This window comes from Orbicella franksi, chromosome 3, assembly GCF_964199315.1.
Source record: "Orbicella franksi chromosome 3, jaOrbFran1.1, whole genome shotgun sequence".
NCBI lineage: Eukaryota > Metazoa > Cnidaria > Anthozoa > Scleractinia > Merulinidae > Orbicella > Orbicella franksi.
The window spans coordinates 9,585,001-9,604,312 of NC_138147.1; the positions used below are offsets into that span (position 1 = coordinate 9,585,001).

At 37.9% G+C, this 19,312-nt stretch overlaps 1 protein-coding gene across 1 annotated transcript in view; it reads right to left on the reverse strand.

Moving 5' to 3' along the window:
* The window catches only part of LOC145481185 (pyroglutamylated RF-amide peptide receptor-like), a 5,609-nt gene extending 2,513 nt beyond the window's left edge, over window positions 1–3,096 (reverse strand). Inside the window, exons 1-3 of the mRNA XM_081459611.1 lie at window positions 2,953–3,096; window positions 1,441–1,711; window positions 456–710 (exon numbers count right to left, since the gene is read on the reverse strand). Coding sequence (XP_081315737.1) covers window positions 456–710; window positions 1,441–1,711; window positions 2,953–3,065 — 639 coding nt within the window. The 5' untranslated portion in view covers window positions 3,066–3,096. The remainder of the gene's footprint in view (window positions 1–455; window positions 711–1,440; window positions 1,712–2,952) is intronic.
* Window positions 3,097–19,312: the final 16,216 nt, after the last annotated feature.

Here is a 19,312-nt window from a genome sequence, read left to right on the forward strand (position 1 = left end):
AATGAAATGCAATGAAAAACGTTTGTGAGCTCGTACGACTTGAATACATGCAAATTTTTCCAGCAGGCAGATCAACATCAAGATCTGGGTGTGAGAGAAGGGGGGAGGGGGGGAGAGTACTCTATGATTTGTTGGGCAGGAGTGTCCTCTGTGACCCAAGAACCCTTAGCCTTTACCACTCCATGTTTTGCTGCAATTTTGCCACCCTGGCTATTCTGGACGTATGTCTTTGTGATATGTGTGCAAAAAAAAGCCAACGAAAAAAGCCTACACTTCGTGAGTTAAGTGCAACCTTGCATGGTATAAACCCGGCTTGTTTTAACAGCATTTAATAATACACCAGTAATTGCAAGTTCACCAATATGTTTCATCTCTAGATTACCTAATCCACGAGTTTGGCCATAGATCTCCTTTGATTATTTTCATAAAGTCACTTTTTTTCTGATAATTCTTACCTTTTGTTGAAAAGCAAGTTCGTTATCGTCATTTCGCTTAAACCACAAGGAATAAACGACTCTGGAGTATAAGCCAGTCATGATTATCAGTGGAATGATGGCCAGCAATACAAGCCAAGTGGTATCATACGCTGCGCCCATCCAACTTTCCGGCCAGTTCCATTTGCAGTCGCCAGTTGACTCATCAAATATTGTGACCAGGAACAGCGGTAAGCTTAAAACCAGTGCAAAGATCCAACAACCAAAAATAATTACCTGAAAATGGCGCGTTATGAGCCAATGAAAAGACATGTACTTAGCATAGTGGAAATCTCACAAGTCATATCTCAAAACGTTTGGACAAATTTTAAAAAGTGGTTCTGAACCCGTAATCAAGCATTGGGACTTTCTATAGGAGAAGAAGTTCCACGAGCAGAGGTAGACTTTTAGCTGGAGCTGGAGCAGGTACAACTGGGACAAATTCAGGAAGTGATCAACCAAGAAACTGGTGCGGGAGCAGAAGCAGGTGTGATATACATTTAATATAGTACCAGCTAAAGTGACAGTCTTTATGGATATTGTCTGTTAATAACGGCCATCCTGCCCCACGTTATTCGCTGAACAGTGTCGCTACAAGGAATGAAAGGTATGCTTTCAAATTTCACCCCGGACGCTCCGTTGCAATGAAAGTTGTAAAAGACATGCATATTCATTCAAATCCACTTGACTGAGTACAAAAACAAAAATCATTTTGGGCAATCCAAAATGATGGGCGTGTTAACATTGCCTGGCGCAGTAAATGTGCTTGTGTTACGCTCTTTCAAGAGACTGTGGTTGTTGCTAGTTCCTTTGAAATAAATGCCAACGAATTGTGTTTGTATCTTTCTACATACAGGTCAACTAAGAATTATTTACAACGACTTCACAACAAAACTTTGGAGGCCACAAGTGTGCTTCTCATTCGTCACCTCAGGTCAGTCTCTCAGATATATTGTTGCTTACTCACCTTCACTCTTCGCTTGTTAAGTTTTCCTTTGCTACCACGGGGACCCATGACAGTGTAATAGCGTTCAACAGCAATAGCAACCAGAGTGAGAGACGAGGAAGCCGCACCCACCCATGCGAAGTTTCCACTTGTCAGCATTCTGCATAACTCTGAACCATCGCCCCCCTCCGGGTGGGTGAATATTTTCTTCAAAATGTGATTCGGTGCAACAAACACCGCGAACGTGATATCTGATACAGCTAGGTTCACAAGTAGATAACTGATTGGAGTCCTGCAGGAGTAACATCAGTGCCATGCTTTCAAAATAGTAATGATAAAAACATTAAAAGCCTCAGGTACAAATTAACAACAACAACCATTTTATTTTGCTTAATACATAGAATTTCATATAGCAAAAAAAAAAAAAAATATTAGACTTACATAAGCAAAAAAACTAATCAGAATAGTAAGAACTTAACGAGTTGAGTTAAAGGCATTATATAGGAAAGAAACCCAGATTGGGGTTATATCGTAGTTCATACTCTTTGTAAACAGAAGTAAGGCAGTGCTTGTAAACTAGCTTGTAGTTCGTTGTTAGCAGTTGTTATTGTGTTGGGGCTAGGGGCATTTTCACTGCTGTTTGTTCTATTTTCCTCTCAAATGGTACCAAGCCATTCATGTGAGACTTAACGAGAGCTGCTACCTGACTCATTCTAAAGGAAACCTTGAACCAGCTTCAGACAGCAATACATTCAGGCTCTATCCGTACAGATACTTTACATAAGTGGACGCATATATTTTCATACGTCATGACCTCCTTTCACACGACATTTACGATTATGGAAAATGTCTGATTCTGACCACGCTAAGACGAGACATTCAATGTGAATAGTTTACTGAGCGTGCTGCAGTCAGTCATCTGATATAGATGTATTCCTTCTTACAACATAATCTGCATCCTTGCAAATTACAACTATTTGCTCCAACAATTAGAACCTTTACTACGCCAGATACGAAAAACCACTAAAATAGATGCGGCCAAAAATTGTGTGGAAACGTGTTCCTGATCTAATGAAGCAACACAAAACCCCGAGGAAAGGTTACAAGTCAGTAACGTAGAACATTTTCTATTATACATACAAGCTTTTGTAACAAGAGCTTTTAAAATTATATATAATATTAAAAACAGAGGACAAACAAGAATACTAGCTAACCCAGAATGACCTAAATCTTTCGCCAAAAGCCTAAATAGTCCATGAACGTCCCATGCCACCCCGCAAGCCTCTCCATCGTGTCGTCAAAATAATAATTTCTGACTAATTCGTCCCTCAATCGTCAGAAATTACAATTTCAGTTGATCTACCTGATACACAGTCTCCACAGTGGATAAATTCATCAATGGAAAGCTTTCACCGTTTATGTATTTACGTCTGGACAACAAAAAATAGACTCAAAAGTAGAGAACTACACGTTATCCATCCTAATGAGAAAACATAACACATTAACTAGAAATATAACACACATATAGCATACCTCATATCTTTATTTTTCTTAATGACAAAGATCACGAGGAGGTTAGAAACGGTGTCCGTGATGATCAAAATGGTGAGCACTGCAGTTAAGGCAATGTCAGATGGCTTTGACATGACTGAAGACTGTCCAGCTATCACTTAGACTAATTCCTGTCCAGTAAACAAATCAAATAATGATATGCATTGAACGTGACGCCTTGGTTATTTGAAAGCTTAGGTAAAAATGTCATATACCGCGTTCCAAATAGGACAAAGAAAGGACAAAGAAACATTGTTTTCTTAGCTTCTCGTTTTGGGCCAGCTTTATTTTATTTTGTATTGTTAGGAGTAGTTCTTGCCGAAAAAAGTGCATTGTTTATGCAGTGTACCTATAGAAATACCACATGTAGTATCCCGGGCATGTCTAAGGTTTGAGCTTTGACAATGTGGATCGATGAAGTTTTTGTCATCTCTAACCTTAGGGGCACCACAATACTGGACCTTCCGAAAGTAAGATCAACAACTTTCGGCTTACGATCATGGAGATACGCTGCATCGAAATTGTGAAACGCTATTTCGGACGAGTCTCGAAAGATACAAACGTACACTACTTATAAAAACAACTTAAAACAATTAGATCTCACGGGACTCTGAGTGCGAAGTGGCTCTATCCTTGATCAATATTAATTTTTACTTCTTTTAATGATCATATTTTCTTACACATTTTACTTAAGACTACATTTTTGATTCTTATATTTTAATACTAACTAGTTCGTCATCTTAATTTATTTAAATTTATATACCTTCCTGAGGCTCTTATAATTTCTTTTTTCTGTTTTTTTCGTGCCGTACCTGTAAACGAGCTTTTTAGCTATGCGTACCGACCACGTTAAATATATTGATTGATTGATTTTAGTGCAATCCAGGCCATAACTTTGCATTGTTTTACAGCTATCAAGTTTTACAGTGTCTCCCCTTGAGATTTTATGAACCCAAATTCTCAAGGAGATTTTTTAAATGGAAATTTACTAAGTTTGGAGATCATGCACACTACAAGGAGAAGCTAAAATCACAACTGAGTTAAATTGTGTTAAATACTAATCGTGACGGGATAACTCGACAGCGAATCATGAACCGACATTAATTTCCACAGGTTTGGGAATTGATTCCTGGGACTGAAGAGTAGAACTTTGTTTGCACAACGCTAAGATATCAAAGAGTATTTTGATCTTTTATGTAATCCTTTGGTTACTTGAAGAGTGACAGTAAACTGCAAAAATCTAAGCCATGCGCTATGCGTTCCTCCGTGTTCCTAAGAGGTCATTTTCATATTTAGTCACTTGTATACGATTATCTGTATTAAGATTTTAGAATCATTTTCAGTCTAAGGCAATCTGGCAGTATTAGTTAACGAGCAAATCTGTCACCCATTAAAACCATAGGTTGTCAAAAAAAAAAAAAAAATTCAATGTTTGTAAGGACCCAAAATTCGGTCGAAAAATTTCGCAAAAAAAGTTGTAAACATTGTGAATAAATGGGTTCAAAACACTTCACCTGTTTTGTCTTCATCGCTTCAAGGAGACTCCTGGGGATTGCGTCTGGGCAAAATTCTCCTCAACGGCCACAAATACTACTATGACAGGAAGGCACTTGCTCCTCTCCTCTTTGAGGATGAAGAGTTTTTTCCCGCAGATTTTCGTCAAAACAAATCCTCACAGCCCGCTTTGGCAACTTGCCATTAGACCTTAAAATTAATCATGGGCTATTTCTTTGCTACTGCTGTGTACGAAAGCAATTATTTGAACTTTGCTAGTCTTTATAATTCGGTAATCTTTCATTTTTAATTTGTTTTCGGAAACTTACTACAATATCAATTTAAAAAAGTTCCCTCCTTAATTGCTCTGGAATAATCGGATACAATAAATGAAATTAAACTATTGCGGAATTCGTAGCGACCAAAGGAAGAAAAAAATGTACTTATAGAGATTAAATAATTTAACTTATTTTAGCTGTTTTTGTTTCCATTGCTTCGAGTTCCACTATACACGTAGATTTATGTTCCTCTTCTATTGCAATATCAGTTTGACTTTCATGTAAACTCGTTTTAAAATTGTTTTTGACAGTTGCTTCTATCTTATTAGTCTTCTCGGCACTGATTGCTTTGAATAATATATATATATATATATATATATATATATATATATATATATATATATATATATATATATATATATATATATTTAATTTCCAGTAAATTTGTTATTCAAATCATGTCCTGAAAATGAAATTGCAATTCAAATTTCGTTTCGCTGTTCTTCTTTTTGTATATTTCACTTTCGGTTGTTTATATACATATGTACAGTATATGTGATACTTCAAAAAAAAAAACAAAGTTGTAAAAATCCTAGCTACGTTCTGCAACAGCATCGCCCATTGCATGTTCAGGTTAAATAAGAAACGCTGTCAGCCTCAAGATCTCTCCTTCTTCACGTCCGCAGAACATTTCACAGCAGTAGCTCTCTTATACTGACACCAAAAGAAATGTCTTTCCACCTGCTAAGTGGTAATGCGCGAATCTCATTTCATTAGCTTGTTTTCGTGTGAGATCAGCCACTGTGTTCCCAAGCTGTCCATTTATTGGAAAACCTTTTCTTCACAGCGGAAATATCTATCATCACAGATTCTTCTGTGAAGTTCATAATTTATTGTCTTATTTTTGCAAAAAATATATCTGTCGATCCTTTCAGTCATTCGTACTTTCGGCTTTCAATTTTAAATCTATGATTCACGCCAAATCATTTCAAGTTAAACTGAGTTTGGATGACAGAGTGAATTATTCATTTTCTATCATACGTAAGTTTTTCAAACCCGGCTTGAAACTGAAATGAGAAAACCCACACTCCAGGTCACTCTCAGCCCTAAACCACTAACTGTTAAACCACACGGGCAATTTTCTTTTTTCGTAACATAATATCTTTTTTTTAACTCACTGCAAAAATAAAAAGCATCACAATGCTCACTGCCAGATGTTTGATTATATTTGTTTACAGAAAAAAAATGTTCTCAGGCTTTCCTTAAAGTGCCAGGTCGATCATATTTTTCGTATTAGATATCTTTAGATTTCCTTATTCTGTACTGAGATATTTCTAACTCACCTGTGTAAAATGTTTTTTTTTTTTTTTCTTTGGCAATGAGATTGAAGAACACAAGTCCCATATACAATTGTAATAAGAAGACCGCTTCAGTTTTGGGTAGTATTATTTCTCAACGTTTTTTCGCTACCATAACAAAAACGCGTTCCTACAAAAGAATGAGGCTTGGTCGCTATTCGGATAAGAGACAATCAACCGTCTCAACATGTAGGATATAGGAAAAGTGCTTTCGATTTCAAGCCATTAATTTCTCGCGTGGAATGAGCGCTGGTAAAACACACTAATAGAATGTATTTCGCCCACAAACTTGTGGATAATAACATTCCACCCAATGAAGGTGGGAAAATAACTGAACACAGAAACATAAACTCGCTGAATAACTATTCGGCTATTTTCTAGAAACTGACAGCGCAATATCTCAGCCGTTTATCCTTATCCGGACGACAGAAACCCTTTGGGCGTGCAAAGATTCCGTCTTCGCAAAAATAATAAAAAAAATGAAATTACACCCGCTTTCAGTGTTACGTGCATAGCAACTATCTCTCGACATGCTATGTAACCTGGCCTATATAACCTGGCCTATGTAACCTGTCAAAATGTAAGCACAAGTGGCTTCTTTACGGTCGACCTCGACTTTTAGTCATGAAAGATGGATTTATTTGACATCATTAAACTAAGGCTAGGAGCATCAAGAAGACATTCTGTGAGTGACAAATCAACTGCTTTGAATGTTTACATCTCTCGAATATTAACTGAGCGATAGCGGCCCAATTTTCCCGGAGGTCACTATTGAGAGCAGATCGAGTACACTAAAATCGTTTGAATTATCCCCTAAATCGGGAGTCCACAATCTTCTTCATTCATTTGAGGTCAGTGATTATCATATACTTGTCATTTGTTCCGCTAATAACCAGAAAAATTGCTAGCTTCGCAGGTAAACGGTATTTCAGCCGTTTACATAGCATGTCGAAAGATGGAATGTCGAGAGATGGTCGAAAGATATCGTCTGTGCACGTAACACTGAAAGCGGGTGTAAAAACAAAAAAAAGAAGAAGAAAATAAATAGATTTCGACAACACTAACAGTCCAAGTCGAGCCAATTTTACCCGTGCCAAGTAGGGACAGTGAATTTCACCAATTGGGGTCAGAAGAGCAGTTAGTTTGAACTAGAACAGTTCAAGAGGTGGCGAATTATCACCAGCGACAGTGACGTGGGATCTGACCATTTAAAGAACCTATTTTTTTTTTTTTTTTTTTTTTTTTTTTTTGTAAGCTGTCAGTGAGGTGCTGAGATGCGTTATTGTGAATTCAGCTGGAGCATAAATTGTTGCAGCTTTGAATTAATTCGTGCTTTTGCCTTTGTTTCTTTGTTTCTCTACATAATTATAATAAAAAATAAAATTACACAGTGGCTTGAAGATATGAATTTTACTTGTTTGTGCTAAAACCAATACTTTAATCACTCGCTACGCTGGTTCGTAAAATATCGTTTGGACTGTTCGAAAAATAACATTCATACGATGTCTTCACGTCACCCCGTATATTTTCACCTCTCTCTACATATTTTTATCACGCATCTCATGTCACACCAGCTGTCGGCAAACGTCTCTGTTAAGTATATAGTTTCACACAGCTGCATTTTGACTTCATGCTTCTTGAATCATTACCATTCTAATTATTGTTTTTGGTCTTATGTCAGCCACTTGACGGTTGAACAATATGAAAACTCAAACGGAATATTATATCAGAGCAACTTTTACGATTAACGGTTAAAAATTAATGGTTCAAAAGGAGACTAAAACAAAACAGTAAACGCTCAAAGAGCATATTATTTCGATAATGCAGCCACTGAATGTCGACTGCTATGTTTCTTTTGTTCGCTGTAATTCATTAGCTGTTATCGATTTTCCGAAACAGGCTTTGGACGAGAGAATAAAAAATCGTAAAGTTGGCTGTGGCACAATTAAACGGGCAAGTAAAATTTGTCATTGAATACTTGACATGGCCGTTAGACTTCTTTGTTGCAAATTCCTCAATTAATGTTTTGCCGCGAAAGTAGTCCGATTATAATTATCTAATACACGAAAATTGTTGATCTTGTGGAGGTCAAAAATTCTAAAGCAAGTGATACCGAAAACATTGTTGCACAAACGTGACTCACAGTGTAGGCCCATTACTGTAACTTCGTGCTCGTATTTTCGCCATGTCGAAACGATGGGTAAATTTTCTGCTAACTGGAGGCCGGATTTTTCGGAAACGAGAAACATTGCCCAGTACGTGCCCTGCATCAACTTGAAGAATTTATGAAGACGTTGTTGTTTTGGATTTGTCCAGTCGGTTTCTCGACTGTGGCGCCGTTATAAAAGGAACAGTGATATGAAATGTAGCTGACACTGTTTGTCAAAGCAGAAGTTGAGAGAAAAGTTGCAAGAGAAACTGCGCGTACAAGCACCTTAAATTAGGGAGCTTTAACAAACCACGACGGTAAAGAAGACGACAACGTCACTAAGAGCACAATGGCATTGCACGTGCGTTATAAATCTATATGTATATTTCTTAGCCGTCCTCTTCAAACAACAGCATGGAACCAAGTTCTCCACATTTTGGATTATGTGGCCCACGACGACTAGCTAATTTTTCGTGTTTCCTATTAAAACTGCACGCTGCCATTACATATCGAGTGCGGAAGTTTTTAGACCGATTGCCACACGGAACTCAACTAGCTAGAATACTAGAAAGTTTGAATGCAAAATTTAACTTCATTTTTCAACAGGAGTTGTCCTCGGCATCGCCGTCTCTGTTGCTAAAGCTTCCTAATGAAACCCAATGGTGAGACATGTACAAAATAGAAACCTACCCAAATTGCTGGCTAAAGATATTCCTGACTGTGCAATTCGGTCCACATATGGCATTAGATGCTTCTCGGGTACATTAAATTGACGAAAATAAATTTCGCCATTAAATGATCGTCATTACGATTTGCTATTTATGTATGCACCTTCGCATTTGCGACTTAATAAGTTCTCATTTTAATTTTTCACTATTATAAAGTATTGACAGGTCAAATGAACCAACAATAGAGCCAACTGCCGAATTAACATCAAGCAATCTACTGTCATTTCATATGGTTTACTTCATCAGTTTACGTTACTGTATTCTTTTATTCAACTATTTCGTTAAAACGAACTTTCTTTTCCAAAAAGTTTCGTTGGTTGATTCTTGTCTTAAATCGCGTGTTTTGGTCATTTTTCTTTTTAATTTCGTGACAATCGTGAATTAGAGCACCTAATGAGTACGCATACATTAGCAGAAATTGGTTAATTTATTCTCAGCGTATTGTTAGATTAATTGTTTTAAAAAGAGCTGAAATTGTCGAATATGCAGGACATAAAACCATATCCGTTTAGTTGAGAAATGCTAGTTGAAATATTGGCCATTAAATCTATCCTTACTATTTCAGCCGTATACACGTCTTTACCTTGCAATTTATCTTATTCATATTTCGTTTAGTTAATTAAAATCTGCACGAATAAGAGGGTCTCAATGCGGTTAACAGTTAGCAGTACAACGGAACAAAAATGAAGCCATAGTAAAAATTGTGTTTTTATTTTGCGTTTGAAAGGTACATTAGCCTACAATTCCTAAAATTAAATAATATCTTTTTCCGTCCCAGAATGATCCTAAGACCTTAAGTATGTTTTAAAGATGTCAACATAAATTGAAAACAATCTGGTAGTTACCGTAAGGAAAACAAATTAAACGCAAGCCGTAAAAAGCTAAAATAGTAAGCCGTAAAAGCCACCACCCGATAGAGACGCACAAATGAAGATAGTGTTTAATTACTGATAAAGGAACATTGTCTAAACCTCCCTTAAGAGCAGCTTCGCCTAAATATCAACTAGACTTGGAAATAGCGAAAAAATCGAATTTCTTCAAACTTGCCCAGAATGAAGCCCTGCGGGCACTAGTTACAAAAATATCGTTTTAAGTTCGATAAATCAAAAATTTTTTTTTTCCGCAATTTTTTCGTTTCGATGCCCCAAATCGGCCAAAATCCATCGAAAATGAGCGGCATATTCAGAGGCTCGTAAACTCAAAAGTAAAAACCTTCATTACAAACTGATTACACGTCGTATTTGTACTTCCTTTTTTTGTCTATTTAGAGCTAAATAGATCGCGATTTGATTAGAACTTAAATATTTGACGAATTTTCTAAATTAACGACCCAAGACAGCTTTACAAGAGGTCTACATTTAGCCTATTTTCAAATGCTAAAAAGGCGTTCTGGTACACGGCTTTTCCCAAAACGACTAGTTTGGTGTGAAAGAGCATTCTTTCTTCTTCAAATTAGTGAAATAAAATTTTTGGGTAAATAAAATCGCGAGCGCTGAGATAGCGAACTAAATGCAGCACTTCTTCCTGAAAACGTGACCTTTGACCCGAGCGTAACGAAACCGATTACTGCAAGAAAACCCGGAAGAAAAGCAAACGCTTCGTTATTTTGAAACAATTTCTAGTGATATCTCTCCGAAACCATGATTGCAAGAAACTATTTCCAGATATGAAATCTTACAGGGTCAAAAAAAGGAGCTAAAGGGCGCATTTTGACACAACAACTTTGTTTGCTGAGAATTGAAGTCAATGACCGTTAACGAATTCCAGTGAAATTTGCAAACTTGAAGTATGTTAGCCGATACTTACCTGAATATTTATATTAATAGAAGAGTCGTCTTCTTGGATTAACCTTCAAAAGAAGCAAGATCCAGATTTGAAAACCTCTAAAAGAAGAAATGTTTAATGTTCCGTGACCTGCCCGCTGCTATAAATTAGCTTAAATTCCATGCACATGCCGACCGCATGTTTGTCGTAAAACCAACTGAACTCCACTGACAGTTTCCATGGGCAACCCCAAAATAAACAATCCCCAAAAATGTAAAGTGAAATTGGCTGTCTTCATGAACAGTTAGAAGCTAGAGTCAAGTTCCATTACCTTTTAAAAGTGCTTGATTCTACTTTGTTCACTCAGTAGTTACTGTCACGTTCGAATACTGCGTAGTATCGGTCACGCCAAAACACTGCAGACCGTGCAGACTGAGTAAGTTTCCCATACAAAGTCTTGTACGCGTTTGTCTATTGAATCAAAAGTCAATTCTGCGCTCGTGCAGCCTGTGGATAAATGACAGACTTTCAGATATATTCAACACTATTTTGTAACTAGACCCAAAAAAGGAGTCACAATGAAAAGCCCAAACAAGTGTCTGCAGTAACACAGCGGTCAAACGTCTGCGCATGTGCGAGCAATGGAGCAACTAAAAGGTGGCCAAAATATTTTCATGACACTGTTCTTTATGGTTGGCGAAATGGTGCAAAATTCACAAAGTTTATATTCATTCACATTTAATGTTGTTATTATTATTCACGAATATATTTATTCACATTCAACAACTAAATTTATATTCAAGCAATATACTAATTCACATTTAACGACGTATTTCGTATTCACGAATATATTTACTCACATTTACGGGATGTATTCATTCACATTCAACGGTTTATATTCATTCACATTCACGATCGAAATATTGGTTCAACATGGTGCAATATTCATTCAACATTTTCTGCGCACCGTCTTCGCGCATCATTAGGTCCCAGCTCACGCTCTACAATTTCTGAACGCAATATGGCGGACGAAGGAAGCCTTATTATATGAAGGGGTAGAACAAAGACCAAAGACCCCAAACACAAATGTTACATTGGCAGGAACTTTCGATCTCCTACAAGAGTGCGAAGGGGAATGGAACACCGCGGAAGTAGGATTGAGAGAGAACATCCAAATAAGGCTCGAGTGTAGTTCTCCAGCAATTACTACCTTTCGTCAGTATCATAGGGCAGCACTGAATGAAATACTGGGAAATATATGTCTTTTGCATGGAGAATGGATACGACACGACTCATCAAACTGCACAAACCTTGCAGTGTATTCTGTGACCAGCCCTGAGGTCTTCCGAACTCGATATTCAATATCGGAGGTAGTTCTTGGGGAGCAGAGATGGCGCAGTGGTGACCCTCGCCTCCCACCAGTTTGACCCGGCGATGAGTTTGTGGTTGGTTCTCGCCTTGCTCGAGGGTTTTATCCGGGTGCTCCGGTTTTCCTCCCCCCACAAAAAAACAGTATCTCCAAATCCCAATTCGACCAGGATAGAGGGTCTGAATGAAAGTCCGCTCTTCCTCTCTAAATATTTTAATTCTAATTTTTATTTTCCTTCTGCAACAAAGATCGTCGGGTCTCACGTGGACAAAGCTCAAATGCTTCTTGTTTCAAGGTGGACATTGAAACGTCGTATTGTGGAGTACGGGCTTCTCGATGATTTCGCATGAGCAACTAGACAATCTCGTAGAACGTTTCATGATGAGTGATCAGTCAACGGGATGGAAGAGGGAGAGTATTGGCCATGTCGACCCTGGAGACTCTAGAATCAGCTGGGCTGTCGTAAGACACCCTCACATTTTCACCCCTATGACCACTTCGCACCCTTGATGGCCACTCAAACCTTTGCGTCGCTGAGGGAAACAAATCTAGGACAATGCTACAGTTCTGTTATTAGTAGAACATTTAAACAAAAAAAACCACAACAACAACGCTAGTATAGTTTTTTTTTACATTGTTTTAGGAGTACCTTGTTAAAGATTAAAGGTTAATTAAAGGAAAATCATCAATACCCCCATGCATGACAGTAACCAGGCTATGGTGTCCGTCAATATGCCACAAGCTATTTGGAGCAGCCACAGAATACGCTCTCCTAGAAATTACGACAGCCCAACGGACTCTAGAGTTTCCAGGGTCAACGCGGTCAATACTCTCCCTGATTCCATCCCGTTGAACTCTGAGACCTATAATGATCGAAGATGTCCGGTCACCAAGGAATACCCGAGCAAAGTCCCATGATCACTCATAAAACGTTGTACGAGATTATCTACTTGCTCATCCGAAATCATCGAGCAGTCTGTTATCTCCTCTAGCCCATGTAATGTTTATGTTCAGTTGTGTATGGTGTCGTTTGTCTTTGTTCTACCCCTTCATATAATAAGGCTTCCTTCGTCCGCCATATTGCGTTCAGAAATTGTAGAGCGTGAGCTGGGACCTAATGATGCGCGAAGACGGTGCGCAGAAAATGTTGAATGAATATTGCACCATGTTGAACCAATATTTCGATCGTGAATGTGAATGAATATAAACCGTTGAATGTGAATGAATACATCCCGTAAATGTGAGTAAATATATTCGTGAATACGAAATACGTCGTTAAATGTGAATTAGTATATCTCTTGAATATAAATTTAGTTGCTGAATGTGAATAAATATATTCGTGAATAATAATAACAACATTAAATGTGAATGAATATAAACTTTGTGAATTTTGCACCATTTCGCCAACCATAGTTCTTTTCATGGGTCATCGGTATCCTATAAATGACATTTTCCTCGTTATTTATATATTTGTTTATGTTTTAGCCGGTACAACGAGAGCTAACAGAAATGACTTGAGAGTTAAAAATTGTTCTACCTTCTGCTTGTTGCAGGTCTTTCTTTTCCGTGGTATGTATTTTCCGTGCTCCTTGAATTTTTTGTCCGCCTCGACTTTGCATTTAGTGCACCAGTTTTTTCCAGGTTTGTAGTTTAGAAAAGCTTTTCCCACCTGTTCAAAGACCAGGTACAGTCGGTTTGGGATCGGTATTTTGGCCAGCTATGCCCCCATGACGATGGACATGAACATCGTTTGCCGTTTCGATTCATCTCGTTCCTGTGCTTCAGACAAATCAAGGATCCGGATGGAATCCCTCAATCCTTGCCAAAATTTTTCCAGCTCGTCTGAGCGAAGCCGAATCACTGCAATTGTCTTTTTCTTCTCCCATTTTTCCTTCTTTTACACATCGTTTGTCGTCCGTTTCCGGCGTCACGCATCGTGTGATTAATAAAAACAAATAAAATATATACTACGCCGTCGGCTCGTAGCATGACACGGGTTTTAAGACTTATAAACTTTTTTGGTAAAGCTCAAAACAAAATGGTAAATCAACAGAATACCGGTAACTTAATAAACTTTGTGTCTGAAAAGTCTTAAGTTTTCCTTTTACCTGCTTTCTTTTCCTTTTACAGATTTCTATGAACTTTTCAATTTTTTTTCGTAAATTTTGCGTGACACCGGTTGTTTCCCATGTTTTCCTTTAAATTTTTGCGCGGGAAATTGGCGCGCGGCTGCCAAAAAATGTACCAATTTGCGCATGCCCGACGTTTGAACGCGGTGTTGTCTGCAGTCTGCACGGTCTGCACTGTTTTGGCGTGACCGATTCGCGGCATTCGAACGTGAGAGTAGTAGACAAAGTCGACGCAAACAAATAAATTCAAGCACTTTTTAAAGGTAATGGAACTTGACTCTAGCTTCTAACTGTTCATGAAGACAGCCAATTTCACTTTACATTTTTGGGGATTGTTTATTTTGGGGTTGCCCATGGAAACTGTCAGTGGAGTTCAGTTGGTTTTACGACAAACATGCGGTCGGCATGTGCATGGAATTTAAGCTAATTTATCGCAGCGGGCAGGTCACGGAACATTAAACATTTCTTCTTTTAGAGGTTTTCAAATCTGGATCTTGCTTCTTTTGAAGGTTAATCCAAGAAGACGACTCTTCTATTAATATAAATATTCAGGTAAGTATCGGCTAACATACTTCAAGTTTGCAAATTTCACTGGAATTCGTTAACGGTCATTGACTTCAATTCTCAGCAAACAAAGTTGTTGTGTCAAAATGCGCCCTTTAGCTCCTTTTTTTGACCCTGTAAGATTTCATATCTGGAAATAGTTTCTTGCAATCATGGTTTCGGAGAGATATCACTAGAAATTGTTTCAAAATAACGAAGCGTTTGCTTTTCTTCCGGGTTTTCTTGCAGTAATCGGTTTCGTTACGCTCGGGTCAAAGGTCACGTTTTCAGGAAGAAGTGCTGCATTTAGTTCGCTATCTCAGCGCTCGCGATTTTATTTACCCAAAAATTTTATTTCACTAATTTGAAGAAGAAAGAATGCTCTTTCACACCAAACTAGTCGTTTTGGGAAAAGCCGTGTACCAGAACGCCTTTTTAGCATTTGAAAATAGGCTAAATGTAGACCTCTTGTAAAGCTGTCTTGGGTCGTTAATTTAGAAAATTCGTCAAATATTTAAGTTCTAATCAAATCACGATCTATTTAGCTCTAAATAGACAAAAAAGGAAGTACAAATACGACGTGCAATCAGTTTGTAATGAAGGTTTTTACTTTTGAGTTTACGAGCCTCTGAATATGCCGCTCATTTTCGATGGATTTTGGCCGATTTGGGGCATCGAAACGAAAAAATTGCGGAAAAAAATAATTTTTGATTTATCGAACTTAAAACGATATTTTTGTAACTAGTGCCCGTAGGGCTTCATTCTGGGCGAGTTTGAAGAAATTCGATTTTTTCGCTATTACCAAGTCTAGTTGATATTTAGGCGAAGCTGCTCTTAAGTATAGATCTATGAATATTTAAAACAGGAACTCGTTTCACACATCATGTACTGACGTTCCTGTGAACGACTCTTTTAATTGTTCTCTAGGGAACGAATAAAAGTTAGCTTTGTAACTAAGAGACCTTAACTTTAAGCTGCTACATACAGCGCGTTTTTTAGATCCTCAAGATACAATGTTTTCCTACTTACTGCGGTTTGTTCAAGATATTGTAGCGCGTGTTGGTTTTCATTTTGTGTATGCGTGTGTTCAGTATGTACGTGACTCTATAGCTAACGATCAGTTTAACTTAGCTCCCCTCTTTTATTTACTTGTCCCATTGGTTATTTCTCTCCCTCTTTTTATTATCTACTTTATTATACTTTCGGCTGTGAAGATGTCTTCCACTCATTAGGGAGTTTACGAGGCCACGACGGCGACACCGAGGACAACGTCGATTAAAAAATGAATTTATATTTTACCTACGAATCTTGCGATGCTCTAAAGTCATTTACTTTGTTTATATTATCACTGTCAAAACTATCGCATAACTAAGTCCGAAACACTGCGATAAATTTCAAATAAAAATTTAAAAAATTAGCCGTCGTGGTGCACGTCCTCCAGACAACGCAAAATTTGGTCATTTCACGTCGTTTTCTTGCAGAGGATGGCAAAGAAATGTACCAAGAATTATAACGCTCGTGCACAGCCATTGTGCTGCTCATTAATTCTTTCGTTCAGTGACGTTCCCGTTGCCGTTGCCGTCGTGGTTTCGTAAACTCCCTAATAAAATTGTCATAGATCAACAGCAGGCAACTTAATCATTAATTTTTAATTTGGACTCATTGCGCGCATTCGTAATTTGGCAATATTATTTCTTAATTAAAAAACAGTCCTAAAAAAATACGCGTGCTGATTGGTTAAAAATCGTGTTTCTATAACTCGATGGAAACAGAGAACTAGCATGAGCTGTTGATGTAATTTTGGCGCGAGCAAAGAGAATTTACACTTTGATAATAAACAATTATTTGATGAGGTCTTTTGTGATATCCAGAATAATCAAGGTCGAGGTATACATTGGACCGAAAAAAAAAAAAAATGGAAGTCATGTTTTTGCTTCTTCACTGACGGCAAGCAACACCCCTGGAGCAACACAAAGCGCGAGATCTTGACATGATTACCCTTAGAAATCATGTACCGTGGTCATACATGATATGTTACCCGTGACCTTGAGTGTCCTTGACATGATTATTGTATAATCTGCAGTTGTGACGTCACAGGCGCTGATTTCGAAAATTCACTGTACGCTTTCGGCCAATCAGAAAAGAGATGGTGAGTTCAATGTATAATAATCAAAGTTAACAAGCTGTTTTCCGTTTTTTAGTCGCGGTGTTTTCTAAAATATATAGAAAACATGTTCTCTTTTTTTTTTTTATCGAGTTGTAGAAACACTCGAGTTTGGGAGAACTCGACTCGCCTGCGGCTCATGTTCCCACAGCATATCTCGTTCTCCCAAACTTCCACTTGGGTTTCTATAACTCGATAGAAACACGGTACCTGTTTTCTACTTCTTAATGAGTATTCGTATGAAACATCAGGCAATTAAATTTATTTTAAAAAGTCTTGCGAAGAGGATCGAGTAGAAATAGAAGTAGAAGTTAAGGAGGATTCTCGTCATCTTTAAAAAGTTTACTGCAGATCTTCAAGGGTCGATTTTGTCCAAAATATTTTCTCCCAACCAATTTCAAGACTACCACTTTATTTGCATTTTCTAAAAAAATATTTTAAACATTAACCGCGTACGAGTTATCTCCCAAAACCTTTGAAAGAAGTTAACGATCCACAAATTGTGCTAAGCTCATTAGAACGGTGTCAACCACTGAGTTGAGCAGTGACAATTCTCGCCGCAATCTTATCCACCGACTTCGCCTCTATTGTTTATACTACCTCACGTCTTGAAGTTTTTTTAGACGCCGCTTTCCTCCGCTAAGAAGGCAAACCTGGGCAATGAGGCATTTTTTATCCCAATCTTGTTAGTCAGGTTTCCACTGTGTATGAATAAAGTGTATGTATGTATCCAATGCTTGCAAAATATCGCTCTGATCGACAATAAAACAGTGGGATTGGTTAGTTTTAGTAGTTGTTTGCCGTTTGCACTAAGTTAGTCACGCGGGTATAGGTAATCACATGGTTTTGACCTCAATTTGGAATTAATAAGAGCGACTAAATTTTGAAGTGTTTATTTATTCCAAATTCAACGACACTAATCATTTGACAGCATTCAGTTCTAGGTCTTTGTCGTACATGAATTCCCGAAACTTAAAAAAAAAAACTTCTGCTGATGTTGGAAGGCTTTGGCAATTTTCGAGCATGTCGAGTGTTCTTCGGTAGTTTTCAGATGTTCTTCAGAAATCTTCGGAATGGTTCGGGTGATTGTCGGAGGTGTTTACAAATGTTCGGGTAATACTCGTTAATCTTCGGAAGGGTTCGGGTGGTCTTCGGAATTGCACGGAAATTAACGTCTAATTATCTTTGGCTATCTTCCGAAGACTTCAGGTGAACATTGAACACGCACGAAACAAGACCTCGGATGACCATCTGACTAACTTTCAATATTTCTGAATGCTTCTAACTAACTTCGAATATCTTCGTTTTGATTTGCGCTGGTGTTACTCAGAATCGAGTAAGTTCTGTTATAGTATAGGTATATAATCAAATGATTTCGAGTGCAATTTGGCCACAGTGGCCATACACCCACATACCCGAAAACAAATCCTCGCAACTAATTTCTTTTAGCCTCTGTTAGATGTACGCATTTCGATCTGCAAAATAGAAAGCCATTTTGAAATCAAAGTCCGCCGTGTTGGATGTGGGCTATAATTATATCCTTTCAGTTTTGCCACAGTGCTCACACGCCGAAAAAAAAACAATCCTCCCCACAGGACAAATTTATCCGTTTCTCTGTTTTTTAAGCAGTATTCCCTATCTAGTTAACGTCTGCTTATTTTTCTTTTCTTTTCGAGATCTCAAGCGGGTCTCGTCGGGAAGACGCCATTCATATAACGTAAATCTTCGCAAACCTTCGGGGAGCAGGGATGGCAAAGTGGCGAGAGCGCTTGCCTCCCTCCAATGTGGTCCGGGCTCGATTCTTGCTAGGTATCATGTTGGTGGTTCGCACCTTGCTCCGAGGGTTTTTCTCCGGGTTCTCCGGTTTTCTCGCTCCACAAAAGCCAACACTCTAAATTCCAATTCGACCAAGATAGAGAAAGCACATGAAAACCAGTTAAGGGTGATGGGGCTTCTTCTCTAAATATTGTAATATATATATATATATATTTTAATTTTAGATGTTCATGGTTAATTACTCGACTCGTGGATTTTTCACAATGTTTTGTTTTTGTTTTTGTTTTTTATTAAATTTATTTTTTTTTTATTATTTTCATTTTTAATTTTTTACATTTTTTAATGGTTATCCCGTGAGCAGCACAAGGTTAAAACAGCTTGAGTTGAGTTATTGATTCCACGCGTTTCGTTTGATACTACAAACCTCTTTAGGGATATGTCTCAACTAAAGATCTTTACAAAGTTGGCTTTTATTTATATAGGAACCACGAGGCGAGATATATATACACAATTATGTAACGCAAAAATCCCGGAAGGGCGAGGTGTTCCCGGGAAATTCGTAAAGACTGCACAGGTACCAAGATAAAATA